At 36.9% G+C, this 25,098-nt stretch overlaps 1 protein-coding gene across 1 annotated transcript; it reads left to right on the forward strand.

The window, feature by feature from the left end:
• The first annotated feature begins 5,845 nt into the window (after positions 1–5,845).
• Positions 5,846–11,902, forward strand: LOC133305701 (cell division protein FtsZ homolog 2-1, chloroplastic-like). The gene is made up of 8 exons (XM_061505941.1): positions 5,846–5,962; positions 6,262–7,030; positions 7,761–8,060; positions 8,508–8,598; positions 9,840–9,964; positions 10,709–10,801; positions 11,323–11,388; positions 11,468–11,902. The coding sequence occupies exons 2-8, from the start codon at positions 6,380–6,382 to the stop codon at positions 11,597–11,599; spliced, it is 1,458 nt and encodes a 485-aa protein (XP_061361925.1). The 5' UTR covers positions 5,846–5,962; positions 6,262–6,379; the 3' UTR covers positions 11,600–11,902.
• The last annotated feature ends 13,196 nt before the right edge of the window (positions 11,903–25,098 follow it).

Below are 25,098 nucleotides of genomic sequence, written 5' to 3' on the forward strand. Positions count from 1 at the left end.
TATATGCTAGTGCCTTATTGATATGCATGTGGTGTTCCACCTATACGGTAAGCCTGAGTATGTGGTACATACAATATGGTGAGGCTGTGGGTGAGGTGCAAGCGATGTTCCTTGTACTATATGTAGGTAATAGACATATTCCTGCATTTCTCTGGCCAGTAGAATAGTTTAAACACACATGGCATTAATATCTGTTGCACTGCATAGTTTTGGAACTTATATTGATATAAATGCTTTTAGAACTTATATTGCACATGTAAGTGAGCTTGGGGTGGAAGATCCTTGAGGACCCCTTGTCTTACTGAGATTTCTAGTTTAAAGATCTCACCTCACGTTTGGGGAATGCTTATTTCAGGATCAGGTAATGTGGGGGTTGAGGCCCCAGGCGGCAGGAGGCCGAAGCTGAGTTAGATATTGATGATATTATATGTTGTCATGTTGGATGCTGGATATGCTTGCTGCTTTTATGCTTTTAGCTTCATTTTATGATTTTGGATTATCTTGTTGAGACTCTGTCGTTTATGCTGTTGATTTGGTGAGTTGTATTAATGTATCATGATATTGTCCGAATTACGTGATGTAATGCCGTGACTTAGATACTCACAATTATATCTATTTTGAGGTATTTTAGTTAGATGTCTTATTGCAATTTACATACAGGCGATATTTTATGAAAATGATTAAGTAATCAACTTGGCTAAGTATAATGCCGTCATAATTGAAAAGAAAAAGATATTCTGCATTTTTAATTAAGCGCAGCTTAATACGATAGTATGATAACATTACCGGGTATACGCGGGGTGTTACATCAGCGCTTGTGGAGCGATAGCGCCCTGAGACACAGACATTCCATATGACTATGGGTGAGGTCACCATCACCCTAGAGGATGTTCATCATCTACTAGGATTACCCACAGAGGGCGAGGTTGTGTCGGGGCGCCATGGACAACATCCATTTAAGCAGATGGTGAATGACATCCATTACCCACAACTGGCTGCTATCCTTTCTTGGATTAACCCAATTTTGACACTGAGCTCCTCTCCTATCATTTTTGTATGTGGTCAAACAATATTAGTATTAGAACATAGTGGAAAAAATATTAAAAATGACAGGCTGATACAATTATACGCACCTAAGATCAATGAACATATGAGATTTGAGCTCAACTGTTTGTGATCTTGGGTAAGACTCTGACTAACACATGTGTGGTCGTTGTTCCAGATGCCTATAACCCATTCACTGCCACCCTTTTTTTGGTATGCCCTCATTCTCCATGGACAACCGGTGTTATGATTTTCACAAACCATTATCAATATTTTCGTATCACTTTTGTCTACAACTGTTGTGCGATGCTTAGCCATACAATAATGTTTGATTGCCATCTGTACATCTTGCTTAGTGTCAAACATTTGATCCTTATATAGCTCGTGGCCCATCTCCCAGTTCGGTATTTGTGCTCCCTGCATGTCATCCAACTCTTGATCTGGGTATTCCCAATTAACATTCGTGAAATGGGGTATTCCCGTCCAAAAGGGTACATTTTCAGATCCTGCATAATAACATAACATTCACCCTCCTTGTGTAGTTTAATATAATGTTCAACAGCAATAATATAGCATTAATACATACGTACCAGCAACTGGTGGGTCATGCGTTCCGACAATGCCTGGAGATGGAATTGGTTGACCAACTGCAGTAGACGGACAACGATCAAAATCACCATCGACATCCGTACCTGATGATTCGCTGTCTGGAACTAGAACTTCGTCAACCTCTTCTTTGGAACTATCCGTACACCACGATGGATCCCACATGTCGTGGGCCAGCACGATTTCATCACAAATTTGCTGAGTTGGTGGTGCAAGCAGGGGTGACGCGTCCACATCTTCCGGATTGACCACTGGCTCCATGTTTGCTTCGATGGCATCAGTGGATGGTGCAGAAATTTGACTGCTTGATTGTCCACCATAATTGACTTCTGCATACAGTTCAATCAACCTTGACCCCCCACATTCGAAAGTGCTTGCATCTATCACTAACGCTACATCTTCATCTTCAACAATTTCCATACCAACCCACTGCACGAGGTTACCCGACGCACATCTAGCAGTCAATCGAGCTAAAGTTTCACCGCGTTGTAATCTTAACTTCTTGTATATTATTTTCTTCAGCTCATGAAGATTGCACGTGGGGGTCATGCGAAATATTTTTGCATCACCTTCAAAAACTTGACCGTTCGCTCCCATATATTTTCTCCCATTATAATAAACGGTGGCGATTAAATTATTCCTACTCTCACTCATTGTACAAAAGAAGAAAGAAAAACAAACATTCAAGCAGATAACACAAAAGTAGTAAAAAGGTGTTTATAATGGCTGTTTTTCGCACTTGGTGGTTCATACCAAAAATGGAATGGCTGGGTGATTTATAGTACATAATTTCGCTAGGTGAACTAGCAAATTATGACATAATTCACTAGACTCCCCAGCGAAATTAGTGGAGAGATGACACTTGGCTTTGGCGTGTCAGAAAAGTCCATATTTCGCTATGCGTCATTGCGAAATCCAGAAATAATTCGCTATGTACCCCATCGAATTAATTGGGGTATTGACACGTGGCCTAACAGACTTGACATGACTGAGTCTATGACCACGTATTTTGCTACTCTGTGTAGCGAAATATTATCTGCTTGACACGTGTCCTGACATGGACTTGACATGACTGACTCTTTGACCCCATATTTCGCTACACAGGGTAGCGAAATACTCCCTGATTGACATATATCATTCTTGGTGACAGGGCATTCTGACGTGGTATATTTCGCTACACCCTGTAGCGAAATATTTGCACACATATTTCGCTACACTGTGTAGCGAAATTGTCCACGTGGCATTTTGGCAAAATGTATTGTTGGCGTGGCATTATGGTTAAATTTTTTGCCAAATGTGGCAGTACGGTCACTGTTCCGATAAATTTTATTTCTTTTAAGGGGACGGTTATACTTACCACCAGGTAAGTTTACCACCCTTACAACCAATCTCATCACCGTTAGATTAGAATTAAATCTAACGGTTCATAATTACTTCTTACAACCTAATTTTTACTCTCTCATCTCCTCTTTGTCTCTCTCTAGGTTTGGGAATCACCTCTTTCATCCTCTCTTCATCGTTACAGCGATTTGATCTTCAATTCCAACAAAAATATTTCATCAAAACAAATAATTGGACACTGAATTAATTTTTTGCATCGTCGTCGCTGATTGCAATTCTTTTTAAACAACTTATCATGAATCAACGCTGATCGCAATTTTTTTCTAGGGTTCGCTTTTTCTGCAGTTATTGCAGATAAGTTATCTGCAGTAAGCCCAATACGACGTTATTTTGGGGCGGAAATCATGGTGTATTTGTAATTTTAATTTATTTCAAGGTTATAATAGTCTTTATATTTATAATTTTTTAAGATTTCAATACCAAAACGACGTCGTTTTGGGAATAAATGCAGATAAGTTATCTGCATTAACTGCAGAAATATTTTTTCCTTTTTTCTAAACCATATGTACATTTTCATCCACATGTATATTATTAATAAGTCATTACTTTAACGGAATTCATTCCGTAAACATATCTAGGGGTGTAAATGGGCTGGGCTGGGCTTTGGCCATCCTGGCCCAAGCCTACGTAAAAAAAAATCTAGCCTATCTGGCCTACTGGCCTATTAAAGGCTTTATTTGTAAGCCAAGCCCGGCCCATTTTCAAAAATAAGAAAGCCTGACATGGCCTACAGGCCTTGTAGGCTTCCCACTATATATACTAAGCAAAAAAAAAAAATTGTATAGAGCAAAAAAAGTTTCATTCATCCATGCGCTAGTACTTCTCATAAGAAAAAGATGACAAACAAGAAAGAGTCAACATAATACCTCAGCTCTAGAATGTATATCATAGAGGAATAAAGTCAAAGAAATGAGAAAAATAAGAAAAATACAATTACTGGATGCTGAAATAAAGTCTACAAGAGAATGTCATTCATTTAAAAATCTTTAAACCACCATCAAGATAAGGGAAAGAAGAGTATTATTGAAAGATCTTCATCAGTAACATCATAATCCAGAAAGGTACCCATTGCTCCATGGTATTAAGCTGCAACAGCATGTAAAATTCGGAGACATTAGACAAGTTTTTCTTTCATAAAATAAAATAGCACAAAAAGTAAGAGATATTGGTATTTAGTACTTTTTGTCTTTGCCACATAAAATAAATATTATTTTATTATTTTATTTTCATAAATTAAATAGGCCAGCCTACAAGGCTGTAGGCCGGGCTTGACAAAATTGGCCTATGGCCTATTTATTAAAAAAGTTTTTTTATAAGCCTAAGCCTACTCTACTTTTCTGAAAGGCCGAGCCTGGGCTGGGCTTAATGTAGGCCGGGTCGTAGGCTGGGCTGGGCCAGCCTGGCCCATTTACACCCCTAAACATATCTAATGAATTGCACGCTGATTGTAATTCTTCCATTACTTTTTCTTTGTTTGATAAACAATTCTTCCATTATTTTAATAATTCATTAGTTATTAAAAATTCATTATTTCATTCGTTATTAAAAATTCATTACTTTATAAACCATTCTTCCCATGGGTCTTGATCACGATCAGAATCAAAATTATCTTGAACATCCTGATAAACAAAACAACTTTAGTTCCACCGAAATTATATATGTGCGAGCACTAACTCACAAACACAGACGGACCAATAGAAACTTGAATCCAGAAAAATTTGGAGGAAGAGATTTGCAGATCTCAAACCTAGAGTGAGACAAAGAGGAGATGAGAGGAAGAGGTTTGAGATCCTCAAACCTAGAGTGAGACAAAGAGGAGATGAGAGGAAGAGATTTGCAGATCTCAAACTTAAAGAAAGACAATGAGGAGATAGAGAGTAAAAATTAAGATTACCAAGAGTAATTATGAACCGTTAGATTTAATTATAATCCAACGGTGATGAGATTGGTTGTAAGGATGGTAAACTTATCTGGTGGTAAGTATAACTATCCCCTTCTTTTAAACGTAAAATTTCTTATAATGTAGTCGTTCCGTCTATATTTACGGTAAGGGTACTAAATATTAATACAAGTTGCTACAGTAAATTGCTTATATTTTACAATGACCCTATAAAGCTTAATTATCATATTTTTTATTTGTTTAAAAAGTAATACGTGAAAGAAACAACATCATTTTATTCAACTTTAACTTATATGATTTTGTCTTTAGAATTTTAATTTTTAAAAATTATAATATTTTTTTAACAATTATGTTATTTAATTAGATTACTCCGGCAAAGCTTACTTATAACATTATGAGCTTAAATTTTGAAATGATCACTTTTAAAGATCTTATTTAATTACTATTCTGACTCAGAATTAGGTGAACAATTACAAGGGAAAAACATCTTACATCACTTTCTCTTTACATATTAAAAAAAGAAAAAATGACACAACTTATATTATTTCACTCTCACAAAAGAGGTGAGACCCACACCTTTATTTTTTTTGTCAACTCTCTCTTCTTCTTTATCTATCTATTTCTCTTTCTTAAAATGACACAACTTTATGTTCTTTAAAATGACACACACTTTTTCCTTAAAAAAATAGACACACCCTCTCTCTAAAACAATATTTCCATAAAAAACTATTAAATGCAGTTTCTCTATTTTTGTTTTCGCAATAAAAAATTATAAAGATGATAGTGTAGAAATATTAATATGACAAAAAATAAAAAATTGGGAATGATTTTTTAAATTAAAAACGAATTATCAACAAAATGGGGACTATAGCTAAGACCAAAGGCAAAGGTGCTGCTAAGTGAGTGCTCAACACTGAAAAACCCTTTTGTTATTTTCACCATTTCCATTTGGGTTCATCACTCAAATGCTGCACACAAATTCCCTGTTTCGCTCTTCTTCAACTTTCTCAGGTTTCTCCCTCTAACCATGTCTCTTCTTCTTCTCACACCAATTATGCTTTTTTTTTTTTTCTTTCTTTGCTATATTGTTTACCTCTTTCTTCTTCACTACATTTTTTCTGCATTTGCACTTCTGATCAAATCAATTCACTGAGCTTGCACATTGTGGGTTTTAAATATTCCTAGTTATTAGCTTTACTTTGTGGTAATTCACCAATCACCCATTTTTTTGTGTATTCCACCTTTATTACTAGTATGACTAGTGACCTGATAGTGTAACATTTCTGGGCCCTTTTGATTTTAATGAACAGGTATTGGAAGAAACAATTCTGGGCTAATTGAAAGTTTGAATCTTTTGGGCCACTAAAATTCCTCCATATATTGACCTACATATTCCAACTTTGAAGTTTGGAGACCCTAAAAATCAAAATGGCAACTTGTGTGTCAACAAATTTTGCACCTTTTAATGCTAGAAATTCAGCAGGGGTGCTGGATGTTGTTAGAGGAAGAACATTGACAGAGAATTACCCTGGGAGAGCTTGCTTTATGAAAATGTATGACCGCAAGAATGGATTTTCGGGTGGCATTCAAAAGTTGGGTTTAGTTCAAGTTAAGTGTTCAGCCAATTCCCACAGTGTGAGTCCATATCATAGCCAAGACCCTTTTCTAGATCTTCATCCTGTGGTGTCAATGCTTAGAGGAGAAGGTAGCAATACAGTGAACAGCCCAATAAAGGATAGTTCAGGTGGGGATTTCCCCGAGAGCTTAGGAGCTACGACTAGTCAAAGTAGTTACAGTGCAGCAAAGATCAAAGTTATTGGTGTGGGAGGTGGTGGCTCGAATGCAGTCAATCGCATGATAGAGAGCTCGATGCATGGTGTAGAGTTTTGGATTGTTAATACTGATGTTCAAGCCATGAGAATGTCGCCTGCCTTTCCTGAGAACCGTTTGCAAATTGGTCAAGAGCTTACGCGAGGTCTTGGCGCCGGTGGTAACCCTGAGACTGGCATGAATGCTGCAAAAGAAAGCAAAGAATCAATAGAAGAGGCAGTTTATGGAGCTGATATGGTCTTTGTTACTGTAGGTTCAACTACTTTTCTCCAATTATAGCTTCTGCTAATTGAATTACAGTTTGGAATTATGATTTTTCTTTTTAGTATGGGTCTAAATGTTATACTGTTGGACATGATTTACATGCTCGATTAGAATATAAAAATATATATGTTAAGGACCTACTCTCCTAAAAGCTTAGCTTGTTAGGCGAAGACTCGTGAATGATTTTTATATCTAACACGTCCCCACACACAATAGCTCTTTGAGCTTGAAGTGCGACTGTTATGATTCAGTGATTACTATTAGCATGTTAAGTACTAATTGTATTAAAAGCTTAAGATGCTATGTGAAGGCCTATGAATGAATTTTGTATCTAACAATATGTTTATAAGATAATAGCTCATAATAGGGCAAAGGTAGTCAAAGCCAAAAGATGCTCTTAATAAAAATTTGTTATTGTTATGATGTGAGTTAATTTAGCTTAGTACACTGTGATATCAAGTACATATTTGCTTGTTTGGGATATTTATTTAAAAGAATAGGAAGAAAAATATTGGAGAATATAAAATTGAAGTATTTACTATTTGGTTTTTGATAATTAGATTCTATTTGTGATAAGGAACCAACAATTCTTGATATTTGAAATCTTCATATATGTAAATTTTTCAAAATTTGGAACAGGTGTGCTGTCAGTTCTTTTAAATTGTTTTTTATTCGTATATTTTGCTAAACTTGAAAATTAAATTTACTTTTGCAGGCTGGAATGGGTGGAGGAACTGGCACAGGTGGTGCTCCGATTATTGCTGGTGTTGCGAAGTCAATGGGTATACTGACTGTTGGTATTGTCACCACCCCTTTCTCGTTTGAAGGACGAAAGAGAGCTATTCAAGCTCAAGAAGGAATTACTGCCCTAAGAGATAATGTTGACACGCTAATAGTGATTCCAAATGACAAGCTACTAACAGCAGTTTCTCAATCTACCCCGGTAACTGAAGCATTCAATCTGGCTGATGATATTCTTCGACAGGGTGTTCGCGGCATATCTGATATAATTACGGTATGAAATCCTTAATGATCTTTGAACGTTAACACATGCCTTCCTGTTTTTTCTGCATTTTTTTCTCCCTATCAAAAAATGATTTTAAAGGAGTAAAAGAAAAAGGATGAATGAATAGGGAAGCTTGTTACGTTAAGTCTGTTGTGCCATTATCTGTTTTATAATAGCCCTTAGTCCTTGGCCTCTGCACAATACATATGATTATGGGGCATAAAGTTGTTTGATATGTTGGTTCTAAATTGTCAACTATTAGTCCCTTTTTATTTTAGAGCATGAAGTCATATATTTTGTTTATCACCATTCAATGCATGTGGTTAAATATATGCTGGCCATCTCACTAGTAGGATATCCTGATTATATTTCATTGATTTATTGTGCATGGATTAAAGTTGATGGTATCTTTCTGTAAAATCATTAATGCTCATTGATTTTACTAATTGATTGCAGATACCCGGGATGGTAAATGTAGATTTTGCTGATGTTCGAGCTGTAATGGCCAATGCAGGCTCTTCACTAATGGGGATAGGAACTGCAACTGGTATGTACGGAAACTGCAAATGTAGCCCCCAAGCCTTGATCTTCTATTTGACTCAAATAATTATGCAATGATTGGAATCAGAAGCAGCTCTTGATCCTCTGTTTTGCTTACTAAAAATTGTATAATGTGTGTAGAGGGTAGTGCGGTACAAAACTATACATGTTGGACAGTTTTATGTATCAGCTTAGCAGCGCACAGGTCCAAAAGGAAAGAATTAGACAACCAAAGTGGTTTTGGAGGCATAGATGGCATTGCCTTGTAACTATTTTTTCCTGTACTGAACAAGCAATTTGAGGGGTATAAGTGTGTAACCACCCCACAAAAAAAGTCTGCCGATGAGTCTGTTAGCAGACCTAGTATAATTAGAAAGGGGAGATGGGAACTGGGACCCAAGTCTGTTTAGCAGACAGTTGAGGCTCACACATGTAATTAGAAATAAAAGTGGAGCTGGAGTGTTAATTCGGAGGGTCATTGATTGAGAGAAGTTAGGGGAAAGTCTGGGTCTCTCAAATATCTGGAATAGGAGGGCTAGTGCATCTGTTATTCTGCTCTATCACTGTATCTTCAATTCCTCACCTCTGATACCCAGAGATAGAGGTTTGTGTCTATAAACATTCTGTTTTCTTTCTATATCCAGTTCTATTAGAGATTGGTGGTGAATATATGTTGAAACTTAAGGTTTTAGGTATGGAAGGAGGAAAAGAGAGGATAGAAACTCTGAATAATATTCTATTATATTGATAGGGCGTGTATTAATATGATACAAATTACTAACCTAATGATCCTATTTGTACTAATAATTAGGTCAAGTACTAGTGTAGTATTACAAGCCCAAGCCCTGGAATACAATAAGATTACTAACCCTAATTTAATAAGGAAATAAATCAGGTAACATAATGATAGAAAATAACTCCTAAAGTTGATTCCTCAATTAGATGACTAATTAATTCCACAATATGTTCTAAAGATATTCTATGATATTACTAATTTATTTTGAAGATATGTTAAGATATTCTAAAATACTCTCAAGCTATTATAAGATATTCTAACAGTATGCTTCTCATATTACAATTTTTACCTCGTCTGTATTTTTCATTTTTGTAATATTAAATTGTAAATGCATGATCTTCTGATTAAGGCTCTTTTTTGCCATTTTTTTGGTTCAGGATTATGAACGCATTCTAATTTTTGAACTACATATATTTTTTAAACTTATTTTGTGTCGTCTCTTTGTGTTTAAGGGAAAACAAGGGCAAGAGATGCTGCATTAAATGCTATTCAGTCACCTTTACTGGATATTGGTATAGAGAGGGCTACTGGAATTGTATGGAACATAACTGGTGGGAGTGATCTGACCTTGTTTGAGGTGGCTACCTATCCCTCTGGCTCTGATATATATATATTTGCTAAATATTTGTTTCAGCTGTCCCCATGGTGCTTTTTTCCTTTTCTTTATTATTATTAGAGGTAGGTTATACTTACAATTTTTTTTTCCCTTATAACCTCTTTGCTATTATTAGATCAAAATCAAATCAACGGCTCTCACTGGATCCTATTTTATAACTATTGATTTGATTTTGATCCAATGATAACAAAAATGATTGTAAGAGGTTGTAAGTATAACCTCCCTTTTATTATTATTATTATTATTATTGCTTTGTTTTGTTTTACTCTGCCCCTTTGGAATTTGGTTCACCTAAAGGCCATGGGAAGTTAATAGGAGCTACATGGCACATAGTGAAATTATCGTACTTTTCCCTGTCACTGTGCAATATGGTTGGAGTAGAGTCCTGCATAATTTAGATTGCAATTTGTATTGGTTTTCCATGGATATAATACTAAGTTGATACTTGAGAGAGCAAAATCTGATGCTTATAAATTCCTTCGTGAAAAGACATTCCACCTCTGTCATGCTGCTGCAATTGCGTAGTTTTGCTTTTCCGTTAAGTATTTTGTGAACATCGATTCTTAATTGAGCTAATACTTGTATGAGGAATACTTGGCATTCGTGATCTGGTATCCGTTGAATTTGTCATGCTCTTGCAGACTTGCTGTGTATGACTATGATGCCCCTTTTGTATGCTATGGTTTTTTATATAATCATTTACAGGTAAATGCTGCAGCAGAGGTTATATATGACCTTGTGGACCCTACTGCTAATCTAATATTTGGAGCAGTAATAGATCCATCACTCAGTGGTCAAGTAAGTTAAACTATGTTAACCTTTAACATTAATTATATGAATTTGTGCATGATATGCAGTTCTTCTATCAGAAAGGAATTGCACAACGTACCCCACTCCAGTGTATTCCTAGAAGAAGAAAATATACAGCAACCCTATCTTGGATATAAAAGTCAGTGTGATGAAATGGGCGTGTAATCGCCATGGGTTTAATGTTTCTCTTGTCCGATCTCCTATTACCCAAAAATGATGTCATTTTAGGACTGAGAGAAAAAAAAATTATAATGATAAAGACTAAAAAAATCCCAAAATAAATTAGAGTTATAAAAATATCTTTCTCTCAACCTCAAAACGACATCATTTTAGGGTCACAGGATATAAGTTATCTCCTGTGATAGGAGAAACATTAAACCCTTTTCTCGGAATACATATATCATTCTTTCTCTCTTCCTTTCTCATTCTGCCTATTAAATGTCACTGCCAGTCAGATAACCTATCATAAATGATAAGCATAATGAACTATGTCATTTGATTTGGTATAGGTAAGCATAACATTAATTGCTACTGGATTCAAGCGTCAAGAGGAAAATGAAGGGAGGGCTATACAGGTATGGCTCAATTCTCACCCTCTATCCCTCTGTCCCTGTCATGCATCCCCATAAATTCTGGTTTTTGTTCTAAACACAGGCCAGTCAACTCACACAGGGAGATACATTCAATGGTATCAATAGGAGATCTTCCTCTTTCATTGATGGTGGTTTGGTTGACATCCCTGAATTCTTAAAGAAGAAAGGACGCTCACGCTATCCAAGGACTTGATACTCTTTTCCCCCTACTTCTTTAGTCCCTTGCATTTCTTCACCAATGCATCAATTTTTACTTTAGGATATAAGTACCATTGGTCTAGGTATTAGGTTCATGTCTTGCCCTTTGCTAGCTTTTATTCAGAGTTGTGCATACAGTTTGTTCATGAAATAATTACTTTCCAGACTTGTGGCGCCTAACTTGAGGTATTTCAGCATTTATGCTTTTCTTTGTTGGCATATTTTAATTAGTTTATTAGCTTGGATTCTTGTACAGAGAATATTTCAGTAATTCGCAGAGCTTGTTATAGTTCTGTGCCTTGTTTAATAAATATTTGACTTGTTATAGAAAAGTAATTATTGCGCATCAAGATAACTATATTCTGTTGTATTAATTTTCTGGTGAATAATAATAAGTCTTATGATATCATTTGACACATTATCTAATACTAAAGCAAAATGCAGAGCATAGGTACCCAAGAGCTCAATGTTTCATATACATTAAGCCATTAGAACTGGTCTATTGTAGAGGGATTTGAGTAGTTTATATGAGGTTATAATTTCAATCTTCAGGGTCACCATTGTACAAAAAATATGTTTCATATACGTTGATGTCGGTCCTCCTTTAGATGTTTTTGTGGGTTTGAATTGGTAACATAGCATAAACCCTTTCACCTTTGAATTTAAGTTTGTTTACTACTTAAATCACTTTTTAGTTGTTGGTGCAATTATCTTGTATTTTCAACTTACACATCTTTTTATTCTAAAAGGATTTTTTATTATTAAAATTGTGCTGTCATTGCAACATATTAAATATATTTAAAAAAAGGGTTTAATGTTTTTTATGTTATAAGATATAAATTTTATCTTCTACGTATATGTAAAAACGTGTGAGGCTTATATGTGAGAAAAAGAAAGAGAAAAATAAAATAAAATAAGTCATACATATTTTTATGTGTATATAAAAAATAATATAACAAAGAAATAATAAACTCTTAAAATAAAGATAAGAGTTAAGTGCTTGTTTTTTCTTATAATAATTGACAAAACTTTAGGCCTAAAAGATTAAGCAAAATACTTATATTCTTCCTTTACCAAAAAAAAAAATTCTTATATTCTTCTGTACTAACCTTTCTTTTTGTCTACTTCTGTAAAGATAAAACAGGCATAAAGTAGAATGGTGAAATTTAAATTTATAAAAAACCAATTTAACCCAAAAACTTAAGTTATTACGTGAGGTTATATTAATGATTTTATATATTTATAATAAAATTATTAATTTAAATATGTCAATTTAAAAAAAAAAAATTTGAGATTTTAAAATATCTGATTTGCGACTTGCTTATGAACTAATGGATAAAGGAGATTGTTAACCAACAAAGTGGGTGGAAGTAGCAAAGGATTACAATAGTGCCATTGAACTGATTAAGATTGGGTTTAAATTTCAATTGCTAATGTATAACTAAATTTTATAAAGAATATTAGAGTAAGAATATTTTATTAGTGAATTTTTTCAATAAATTTTTAAACACATAATATCATACAATATATTGATAATTATGTAAAAAACTATATATTGTTAACAACTTAAACTTTTAGGATACCAATATATATAGGGTAAAGTGTGTATTATTTTAAAGGATATAAAGTTGTATCATTTTAAGAGAGAGAAAGAAATAGATAAAGGAGGAGAGAGAGTTGACAACAAAAAATAAAGGTGTGGGTCCCACCTCTTTGTAAGAGTGAAATGATATAAGTTGTGTCATTTAAAAGGATAAATATTTTTTCCATATATATATATATATATATATATATATATATATATATATATATATATATATATATATTCTCCTTCATGACTATATATATCATTTATTCTTGAACAAGTACTTTAAAATGTTAGAATCTATTATACAACCATACATTTTTTTATGGTTTATTATAAGTCACGGAAAGAGTTATATATTCTCCTTCATGACTATATATATCATTTATTCTTGCCAGTATTGTTTATGATACACCCAATTTGAGCATAAGGCCAATGGGTCTTTGTATTGTGCAACTTTGTGCTAATAGATCCAAATTAGATCCAAATCGTTTTTCTATTTCAATTGGTAATATTTTATATATGTAAGACATTGATCTAGATAAAATATGATAGGCCCATCAGAGGCCTAAATACATAAGAACAAGGCCCAAGCTCACAAGACCCAGAGTGGGGCGCGATGGCTTCCGTCGCGCATAACAGGGCGCGATGCTACCATCGTGCATAACAGGGCACGATGCTACCATCGCGCATGAAACCGCCCTTTAACATAACTTCAGAGATAAGGAAGCAAATACAGAAACTAATAAAGGTCCACCACGCCATTGAACAACTTAACAAAAGACAACATCTGCTTTCCACCACTCTACCAAGATAGCCTGACATAAAGAGATAAGGCTATGAAAGCACCAGCTGAACCTGCAGTCCTGACACAACCAATCAGAGGCCTTACCGTCTTCCTAAGGCGGCATCAAAACCACTATATAAACAGAGGGTACATGCCCAGGTATTATCATCTAATTTAGTAAGAATACACATAAACCTGACATTGATACTGACTTGAGCTTTGGAGTGTCATGGCAGGTACCCCCCCCCCCCCAGTCAGGCTCAACGCGCCGAAGGAGAACCAAAGTCCTCTCATCATCATCAACAACCACCGGCCCAAAAGCCTTCTCACTTCAACCGTGTGTGATCTGGCCCAGTACACTTTGGCCAGCCCATACTGTATTTGGTCTGATCATTGGCACCGTCTGTGGGGATCTATCATTTAGAACCCATCCATTCATAATTTAAAAATATGGTTGATACCAGAAGAAAATCTCAAAACGGTTCCAAAGGGAAGCAGAAAGAGACACCTGTCTCATGTGAAAAATCAGCCTCGTTGGTTGCACCAATCTCCGTGCACCACGATAACCCACCCACAACTCAACACTTGCTGAAACACATCACTCAGCAAAACAAAAAAAATCGCCCAGCAGAATCGAGATTTAGCTCGATTAAAAAAATTACAAAAAACTAGAGAGAAAAACCAGGAAAAAGGAAAAGAAAAACAAAAAGAACCTGAGAAAGAAGCTGAAAAGGAGTTTGAGAATTCTTGTGAGAGTGAGCTAGTACATGAACATTCAAAACAAGATCCTGGACCTTCTGGTCATAAAAAAAAAGGTGAAGAAGAAAAGAAACCAATGAAAAATCCCAGGGCAATTCTAGAACAGTTTCACGTGTCTTCCATCCCTTTACCCCATGTATCATGAGCATCCCCATACCCAGGACATAAAAATTACCACCGAGAAGTATAACGGAAAGGGAGACCCGCAAGAACATCTAGAACAATTCCAGACGAACATGATGGCACAAGACGTTGCTGATCCAATAGCTGCAGGCTATTCCCAACAACCCTGAAGAAAGTGGCGCTCAGATGGTACTCCGCTTTACCAACTAATTCAGTTCAAAGATGGGAGGATCTAACCAACCAATTCCTTGAACGGTTCGCAACAAGCAAAGCGTAGTATAAATCCACACATGCCTTGAAAACTGTACGACAAGGAGTACATGAAACTCTACGCGATTACCTTAAAAGGTTTTTTGATGAAGCGCTCATAGTAAGAGATTTAGATCCACAAGTTTCCCTACATCTTACCATAGAGGGATTGCTTGAAGGTCCCTTTTCTATGTCGTTGGCTAAACAACGCCCATGTAACATAGAGGAACTAAGAGCGCGGTCTGAAAAATTCATTAATCTTGAAGATTATAAACGATCACGGGATACGTCTGGCACCAAATCAGAATCAGACCATTTTGAAAAGAATGTCCAAAAGAATTTTCAAAGACGATTCCGCGAGAAAAAGAAATGGGAAAAGTTTGATAATTACACTCGTTTGAACACATCCCGAAGAGGAATCTTGAAAGAAGTCTTCAAAACTGGTTACGTGCGTGTTGCCAAACCCCCTCCGTTGAAAACAAGAGGACAACGTGACGAAACCAAATTATGCGAGTTTCATAATGATACCAGTCAGACCACTGATGAGTGTTTTGACTTGAAAAACACCATTGAAATACTTATCAGAGCAGGCAAACTCCAAGAATTCATTTCTAGTTGCAGAGAGTATAAGGCACAAAGAAGGCGCGACAGAATTCCTGATCGTGATCAAAATCCTAACTGACAAAGGGCATATCCCAGGAGAGACTATAACCCTGCCAGAAATAATGATAACAGGAACGCACGCGATGACCCCACTGATAGACGTCAATGAACTCCAGCGCAGAATAGATAGCGTGCCGCGCAACAACACCAGCTGCCCAATAACGCTGCCGGAGTGTTAGCCACCATCGCTGGCGGAACTACCGGAGGAGGAGCTTCTAGCTCACAATGTAAGAAACATTTGAAATCAGTCATGATAGTTCGTGATCATGCACAACCCTCTACATCCTGTGTCAAGCGTCAATCCATAAGTTTGACGATAATGATTATGGTGACATCATCCTAGACCATGACGATCCGTTGGTGATCTCTGCTTGCATGGCCAATCTCCAGGTAAAATGAATTATGATTGATAATGGCAGTTCTACTGACATTATCTTCTGGGATGCGTTCCGCGCGATGAATATCCCAGAAGAACATTTAATTCCAGGTTGCACAGATTTGATCGATTTTTCTGGTGAATGTGTACAACCTAAAGGTACCATAGAAATGTGGATAACCTTTGGGGTCATGCCTCTGGCTCGTACTGTCAAAGTACGCTTTTATGTTATTGAATATGCGTCAGCATATAACGTCATCTTGGGACGTCCCACCATTGCCACCTTAAAGGCACTCATTCTATGCTTCATCTTTTGATGAAATTTTGAGACTCCACTGGTGCTGTTGTTGCCATCAGAGGCAATCAGAAAGCAGCGCGTAGCTGTTACAACACCAGCTTACGCGTCAAATCAGCAACTCAACGTGATGAGAAAGGCAAGGCATCAATCAATATGACTGACTTAGACATGCATGAAGATCTACGCGATACGCGACCCCATCCTGACGGTGAGTTAGAAGATCTTCAACTTGGACCATTCCCTGAAAACGTTTCCAAGATTGGACATCATTTACCAGAAATCGAGAAAAAAAATTGGTAGCGGTATTTTAAGAAATAAAGATCTTTTTGCTTGGACAACAACTGATATTCCAGGAGTAAATCCTGAGGTAATATGCCATCATCTTACCCTTGATCCAAAAGCCAAACCAATCGCGCAAAAGAAGCGTAAAATATCTCCGTAGAAACAACAAGTGGTAGATACAGAAGTAACGAAGTTGCTCGACGCAGGAATCATTTGAGAAATCACCTATTCCACTTGGCTCTCTAACGTCGTGTTAGTCAAAAAAGCCAATGACAAGTGGCACATGTGTATCGATTACACAGATCTTAATAAACATTGCCCAAATGATTTCTATCCTCTTCCTACCATTGACAAATTGGTAGATAATTCCGCAGGATACCAAATTCTCTCCTTCATGGATGCCTATTCAGGGTATAACCAAATCCCCATGTTTAAACAGGACGAGGAAGCCACTGCTTTTATTACCGAAAAGGCTACTTATTGTTACAATTTGATGTCATTCGGTCTTAAGAATGCAGGCGCGACATACCAACGGATGATGAACAAGGTCTTTAGCCAACAGATTGGTCAGATGCTAGAAGTATATATAGATGACATGATTGTCAAAACAATGACCACCCCACAACACCCTCACGATTTAGAGCTGGTGTTTCAACAATTGCACAAATATAGATTGCGACTTAGTCCAGCCAAATGCGCATTTGGGGTTCCTGCTGGAAAATTCTTAGGATTCATGCTAACACATCGAGGCATAGAAGCAAATCCTGACAAATGCAAAGCAGTCCTCGACATGATTAGCCCTCGAAATATTAAGGAATTGCAATAGTTGACTGGAAGGATAACAACTCTAACTCGATTCCGGCCAGCATCAGCACAAAAGTCATTAACCATTTTCAAACTGTTGCGTAAACAAACAGATTTCAATTAGACTCCAGAATGCGAAGCAGGATTTACTGCTATTAAATAACATTTGGCTAATCCCCAGTCTTGGTGAGACCTCAACCGGAAGAAGCCTTGGTCTTATACCTTTCGGTCAATAGCGAGGCCATTAGCGCGGTATTATTGCGCGAAGACGCCCAGGCACAACAACTAATTTATTTTGTTAGCAGCCCTTCAAGGTCCAGAATTGCGTTATCAACAAATTGAAAAAGTGGCTTTCACGCTCATTCTAACGTCCCGTCTCTTGCGACATTACTTCCATGGGCACACCATCAAAGTCAGAACTAATCAGCCACTTAGACAAGTCTTACGTCAACCTGATCTGGCTGGACGAATGATTACCTGGTTAATAGAATTATCAGAACACAACATCATTTACGAACCGCGCCAGACTATTAAAGCCCAGGTATTAGCTGATTTTCTTGTAGAAATGACACACTCCCAACAGACTCAGCCAGATGACGATTGGACAATCTTCGTTGATGGATCTTCCAATCTTAAAGGAAGCGGGGCAAGAGTCATTGTTGAAAGTCCTCAGGGCGTCACTGTGGAGCATTCTTTCCATTTTGGATTCCAAGCTTCCAACAATCAAGCTGAGTATGAGGCAGTTCTCGCTGGACTCATAATGGCAAAAGACTTAGGAGCAACAAGAATAATCCTGAAAAGTGACTCACAACTGGTGGTTGCACAAGTTCAAGGAACCTACCAGGCAAAGGAGGCTCTAATGGCAAAATACTTGGATAAGGTACGTTTATTATTAGCTAACTTTGAAAGTTTTAAAATTGAGCACATCCCCAGGGAAAAGAACTCCAGGGAAGATATTTTATCTAAACTTGCTAGCACAAAGGGACCTGGAAATAATAGATCGGTCATTCAGCAAAGTGTTCCCAATCCAAGCATCGTGATGGCCGTTACTAAACGCAAAGCTCGTCCCTCTCATGATGCAGAACACATGATAGATGATGTCGAGATACAACCAAACGATAGAGAAACTTGGTTGACTCCAATTTGAAACTATTTGACTAGAGGAATGACGTCTCCAGAACCGCGCTCAGCTAGGAAGTTAGCGTGCAAGGATTCATTTTATACCATCGTCAATATCAGCTGTATAAAAAGGGATTCTCTTCCCCCATGCTGAAATGTTTGGACCCACAACAAGCTCAGTATCTCATCACTAAGGTTCATGAACGAATTGGGGGTCACCACATGGGGGGGGAATCCCTATCCAGAAAGCTGCTTCGCGCAGGGTATCTCTAGCCTACTATAGAAGAAGACTCTAAACAACACGTGCGACATTGTATCAAATGTCAAGAGCACGCAGATTTACACCACGCTCCTCCTAAGGAGTTATCTTCGCTCATATCCCCATGGCCGTTCTACCAATGGGGTATGGATATATTAGAACCATTTTCGATTGCGGTAGGGGGAGTAAAATGGCTAATAGTCGCTATTGACTATTTCACCGAATGGATCGAGGCTGAGGCTTTAGCCACAATATCAGCTAACAAGATTTATCGATTCTTTTATCGCAAGATCATATGTAGATTTGGTGTCCCTAATACCATTGTAACTGATAATGGAACACAGTTTGTGGACAAAAAATTCAATCAAGTGCTTCAAAATCTACACATCAAAAATAGATATACATCTATTGAACATCCACAAACAAACAGTTTAGCTGAAGGAGCGAATAGAGTCTTAAAACAAAGATTGGAGAGAAGATTGGAAGCAGCAAAAGAAGAATGGCCGGAGCAGTTGGACTATGTATTATGGGGCTATAGAACCACTCCACATTCAACCACTGGGGAGACTCCTTTTCGCATGGTTTATTGAAAAAAAAAATAAAAAAAATTGGAGAGCCATCTTGGAGAAAGATGTATGCAACTGAAGAAGGCAATTCTCAGGCATTGCTGCACACCTTAGATACAATCAATTAAATGCGCGAGATTGCCCATGTCAAGGAAGCAACATTGAAACAGAGAATAACAACGCGTTATAAATCAAAAGTCATTAAACGAAGTTTCAACATGTGAGAATTAGTCCTACGCAGAGTAGACATTGGCAATAAAAATGCGCGACAGGGTAAATTGGCCGCGAATTGGGAAGGGCCATATCGCGTCCAAAGCAATACCGAAAGAGGCGCATACGTCATTGAGACGTTATCTAGACTCACAATTCCACGTACATGGAATGCAGATAAACTTAAAATATTTTATAGTTGAGTCCTTTCTTCAATTCAATATATGTATTTTTTGTTCTTCATTTCGTACAAATAAAGCTTGCAGGTTTATACATGATCATGTCATTCATCACGCATAGCACACAACACATAACCGGTTAAAACTTTCTCCAAGATAAAGGAAGGTAAAGCCTTAACTGGTTAAAACTTCGTTCAAGTGCGATGAAGAAAAAAAGGAAGGTAAAGGCTTAACTGGTTAAAAATTCCTCCAAGAAAAAAGGAAGGTAAAATCTTAATTGGTTAAAACTTTCTCCAAGATAAAGGAAGGTAAAGCCTTAATTGGTTAAAACTTCTTCTAAGAAAAAAGGAAGGTAAAGCCTTAACTGGTTAAAACTTCCTCAAGATAAAGGAAGATAAAACTTTAACTGGTTAAAACTTCCTCCAAGATAAAGGAAGGTAAAGCCTTAACTGGTTAAAACTCCCTCCAAAGTGCGATGAAGAAATAAGGAAGCGAGATGAAGATCAAGGAAGGTAAAATCTTAACCGGTTAAAACTTCCTCCAAAGAACGATGAAGATTCAAAGTGATAAAGGTAGATCTGGATAAAAGAAGAAAAGAAGGACGAGGAGGGTAACAACCCTCAAAGGTTATAACTTTCTGACGTTGCCAATGCAGCAACCTCCTTTGATTATGGCGAAACGTCGTATGACGATAAAGTACAATGAATATACATTATTTTAATTTGGTACTCCTTTAAGGACATTAAAGTTATTTGTGAAGATAGATGCTGTGATATACACCAAGGTAGATCAAAAATCATCCTACGTAATGGTATATGCATAGTGTGCAATCATAAAGAATCTTTTAGAAGAAAAATAAACTCATATGTTTAGCTCGCGACATAACAGTTCGCGGCATAGTGATAAAAATCTTAGAAACTTTAGCCATTGTTTAAAGATAATAAAATAAAACATTCATGGGACAACCCATTTACAGACCAGATTCTGAAATAGCCAAAACAAAGTTTTTAAATTGTTTGGATGGACATATCCTGAGGATCCTCATTTAAAACTGCTAGGTTCCCACCTTCAGTGGCTGGCCCTTGAGTGGATTGTTCTTGAGTGGATGACGCGGTTGTTTGGGGCGGAGTCTCTGTATCCATCACGCTGACTAGATCCACCAGTACCTCGTCATCATTATCATTCAAAGTCATTAGTTGGCCATCTTTTATGAAATGAAGATAATGGACGTTATCCAACTTCACAGTTGGATTGAAGAGACGCACTTGCTTCAGGATATTCACGTAGGTCCCTTCGGCCTCCTTTTCAAATAAATCCTGAAACTTCTTTACCTCATTATTCAAATGAGTCTTCTCCTCCTCCAAGGTATCAACACCGGCCTCGAGATCCATAACGCCCTTAGTTAGATTGGTCTTTTTCGTCTTCAGTTCTTTATTACTTACTTTCAAATCCTTCAACTCCTGCACCAACTTAGCTTGATCATCTTCAGCCTTTTTCACCTTTTCTTCAAACTCAGCACGCAAAATGGCCTTTTCACCCTTCAGGTCCACAATGTGTTCCTTCAGATAAGACACCGTCCCTGCCACACAAAAAATATTACGTTAAAAGACAAGACAAAGTCTTCTACACAACAAATGACATATAGTGATACTTACCAGGCACAGACATTATGTACTGGTTGGCAACACTGAGCTTCTCAGATGCAGTCAACCACTTATCCATAGGAAGTTCTTCAATCTGGGGGCCTATTTCCCTTCCTTTCGCGAACAAGTCCGCGTTAAACCCCCAACCATCCCCAAAGTAGGGAGACTCCGGAAAACCCTTATCACTTTCTGCGAATTTTCTCTTCTGCCCCTGTGGTGAGTTTACCACTTCTTTCTTTTTGGGGAGGAGACGTGGGTCGCTGCTCATGGTCCAGGCGACTTTAAACGCGCAACGGCGCCATGACTCGATTCGGCACCAACTGGAGAGGTAGTGATTGATGGCACATTAGGGTCAAAGGGAATGGCATCTTCAGCAGCTCCCCTCGCCACTATTGCTTGCAACTTTGATAACATGACTGACATCGAACTATCTGAAAACCAAAGGACAAAGTGTGCGCGTTAGAAATGAACAGTTATATATAAAAGATTCCTTTAGATAAAATTAAAAGGATAGAAACAAACTTACCCAAAAAAGCCCTGATATCATCATCAGTATATTCATTTAAAATAGTATAAGTGTTTAGGTAACCCGTATCGGGAAGCCTCTCGCGCGATATTGCATAAGATGGTTACAGTATGTTATGTTGCTCGTAATCACTCAAATCATCAAAACTGTAGCTCAACTTTTGACCCTCTAACGAATGTTGTGTCCAATATAAAGGAAAAATGGTGAATTATCTTCTTTTTTCAAGAAAAATGCTTGGGAACCTTTTGCGGGGAAAATTTTGAAGTAGTCTGTGGACCATTTGTGAACCTTCCTTTGATAGGAATTACAGAACTTGAATTTATCCTTTCCTTTGAAAGAGACCCAGCTGGAACGCAGCCCCATAACACTATACAGACATAAAAAAAACTCTAGGGATTGAAATAGATTATAGGCCTTACAAACCATCTTGTATTGTGAAGGCACCACATTAATATGCGCTAGCAATCTACAGATAAAGGATGAAAAAGGCAGACGTACTCCTAACGTCAAAAATAAGTGGGCATACATCATTATGAAATGTCTGGAAGATCCTTCAGCGCGCGTGGAGCATGTTCATTTAAAGGAACGACATCTAACTCCCACTAGTCGTCATGAGATTTCTCTAGGGTAACATGGATGGAAACCTTCAATTGCACCAATTCTTCTAGAGAACTGTATATTGAGACAGTGTCCAAAACGATGTCAGATACCCAGTTCAGAGCTTCTTCATCCCGAATACCACGCTTGACCGGTCTAGTTGCTTCGGGATCAAGCTTTTGTTTTTTCTTTGCGTCCGGGTTAAGCTTTTGCTTTTTCTTTGCATCACTAGCACCGCGCTTGGCCATGATTTCTTTAATTTTAGGCGAGATAAAATCTGATTCAGGAGAGGAAGAATTAGTAGAGGCAGAAGAGTCAGAAGAAGAAGAGACAACAAATGCAGATTTAAAGTTGTCAAAATTCCTTTTCTTATATGGGTACCCAGCTGGGTAAATAACATTTAAAGGCAAGGGGCTTGGACTCCTTTGGCCAGGTTGATCTTGCACAATGGAAGGAGAAGTATCGCGCGATGAAATTGAAAGGGAAGAGTTGGAGTTTAGGGTATTAACATACTTATGACTACAACCAGAATTTGAGGTAGAATCGCTCGATATGAAAATAGGACTGGTCATTTTAAAGGGAACTTTTGGGAAAAAGGGACGAACTTTGTTGCAACAAAGTTCTAGTTATCCCGCAGTTAGGTTCTTGAGAGGAAGAACCTATTTCAAACCGTCGAACAGAAGACGCACTGTTATCGTTCAAAATCACTTTCTTCCAGGGGGTAGCACATTTACCAGTAAGCCACGATTCCCCAGTTCTTAAAGACCTCGACCTAGGTAAGGACCTGGGTGGAGGACGAGAAGAGCCAGACCGTTCGGCAATTCTGATGAAATTCACAAATTTGCGATTATCAGACATAGCAGAACACAAAGGATAAAAATCGAAGAAAGAACATACCTGAGATATATACTTCGGATGAACGGAAGAAGAGCAGGACATGTCAACACCAGAAGAGAAAAAGTAGAGATCGAATGTTGAGGAAGAGAGATCTTTCACAGTAACAGTGAGTGCTTAGTGTGCTTTCCCTCCAAACCAAACTCAGTACTGTTAACAAAAAAAAAAATAGCTCAATGCAAATATGAAAAGATACAGCATGAAAACCCAAAAGGTTAAAACGTGTTGAATAAAATGGATAAAAAAGAGGGACACGTGGAGGGAATGTAAAACGTTTAAATTTTAAAATAGCCCACGATTGTCATTAAGCACCCACGTAATTACGGTGACATTAAATGCGTCTTACAGTTAAAACATCTAATCAACCGTTCTAAGCGGCTAAGTAATGATGACTCTTCAGCCTAACATGAGCGACATCAAATGAACGCGCCAGAACAACATACCGCGCATAAAAGGATATATGTATCTCCCAACTTTGCCAAAATACCTAAACTGCGAGCTAGGGGGCAACTGATTTGGATAAAATATGATAGGCCCATCAAAGGCCCAAATACATAAGAACAAAGTCCTTTCATCTTCATTAACAACCACCAGCCCAAAAGACAGATTACCCAAAAACCTTCTCACTTCAACCGTGTGTGATATGGTCCAGTACACTTTGGCCAGCCCATATTGTATTTGGTCTGATCAGACATAAGATCATGCAAATGTTATTTTTTATTCCACAATTTTTCTTTTATTTGTTTCCTCTCGAAACCTTAATTATAGTTTTTTTTTTATATAAGTAAATATCTTATGCACTAAATAAATATTTTTAAATTTGAATAAAATTTATAACTTATAAACTTTAAAAATATATATAATTTTAAAATATAAATATTCAAAGCTATTAAAGATATGTATAATTAATTTTAAAAAATAAGAAATAGCATGTGTAGAATAATAAATTAAGAGATATGTATTAAAAAATAAATAAATTAAGCGATTAAGTCACTCAAAATTTTGTTTAATTTAATATATATAAAAAATTGAACAATTTTTTAATACGAGGTTGAGTAAAAACCACATAAGTACATAACGTAGTCATCAATGTCATAATAGACATTTAACCATCATGAGGAAGGACTAGCCAGGTGGAAAAAAATGCAATTATTTCAGAGGGTGAAATAAGAAAAGAAATTAACAAAGCAGTTTATTGTGCCCTAAAATTTGTACAAAAAATAAAGGAAAAGTATCTTTTCGGCTATCTTAAAAAAGGTCTCCATCTCATTAAAGTACATGATATATAAGTTATTCATATTTATAATTTTCAATGTTAAGTTGAACATAATAATAGAACGCATCTAAAAATCAAATCGTCGATCCTCGTTGGTTGAATTAGAAGCCAATAATAAAATAAGGAGATAGATCTTTTGACTCTAGAGTAAGACTTATAACTCTTACTTCTCATCTCAACCGTTGATTTCCGTCCATCTAACGGTTATTATTTATTTGAAATAAATAAATAATTAATTGTTATAGATATTCATTAGATGAACGAAAATCAACGGTTGAGATGAGGAGTAAGAATTGTAA

This window comes from Gastrolobium bilobum, unplaced genomic scaffold (assembly GCF_033153095.1).
Source record: "Gastrolobium bilobum isolate Gb01-03AN ecotype WA unplaced genomic scaffold, APGP_CSIRO_Gbil_v1 utg1421, whole genome shotgun sequence".
Classification (NCBI taxonomy): domain Eukaryota; kingdom Viridiplantae; phylum Streptophyta; class Magnoliopsida; order Fabales; family Fabaceae; genus Gastrolobium; species Gastrolobium bilobum.

Excerpts from the sequence above, each read along its gene's own strand:
- LOC133305701 (XM_061505941.1), top strand. The coding sequence starts at position 6,380 with ATGGCAACTTGTGTGTCAACAAATTTTGCACCTTTTAATGCTAGAAAT. Across the intron at positions 8,061-8,507 it reads GCATATCTGATATAATTACG|ATACCCGGGATGGTAAATGT; the intron begins GTATGAAATCCT and ends AATTGATTGCAG. Across the intron at positions 8,599-9,839 it reads GGGGATAGGAACTGCAACTG|GGAAAACAAGGGCAAGAGAT; the intron begins GTATGTACGGAA and ends TTTGTGTTTAAG.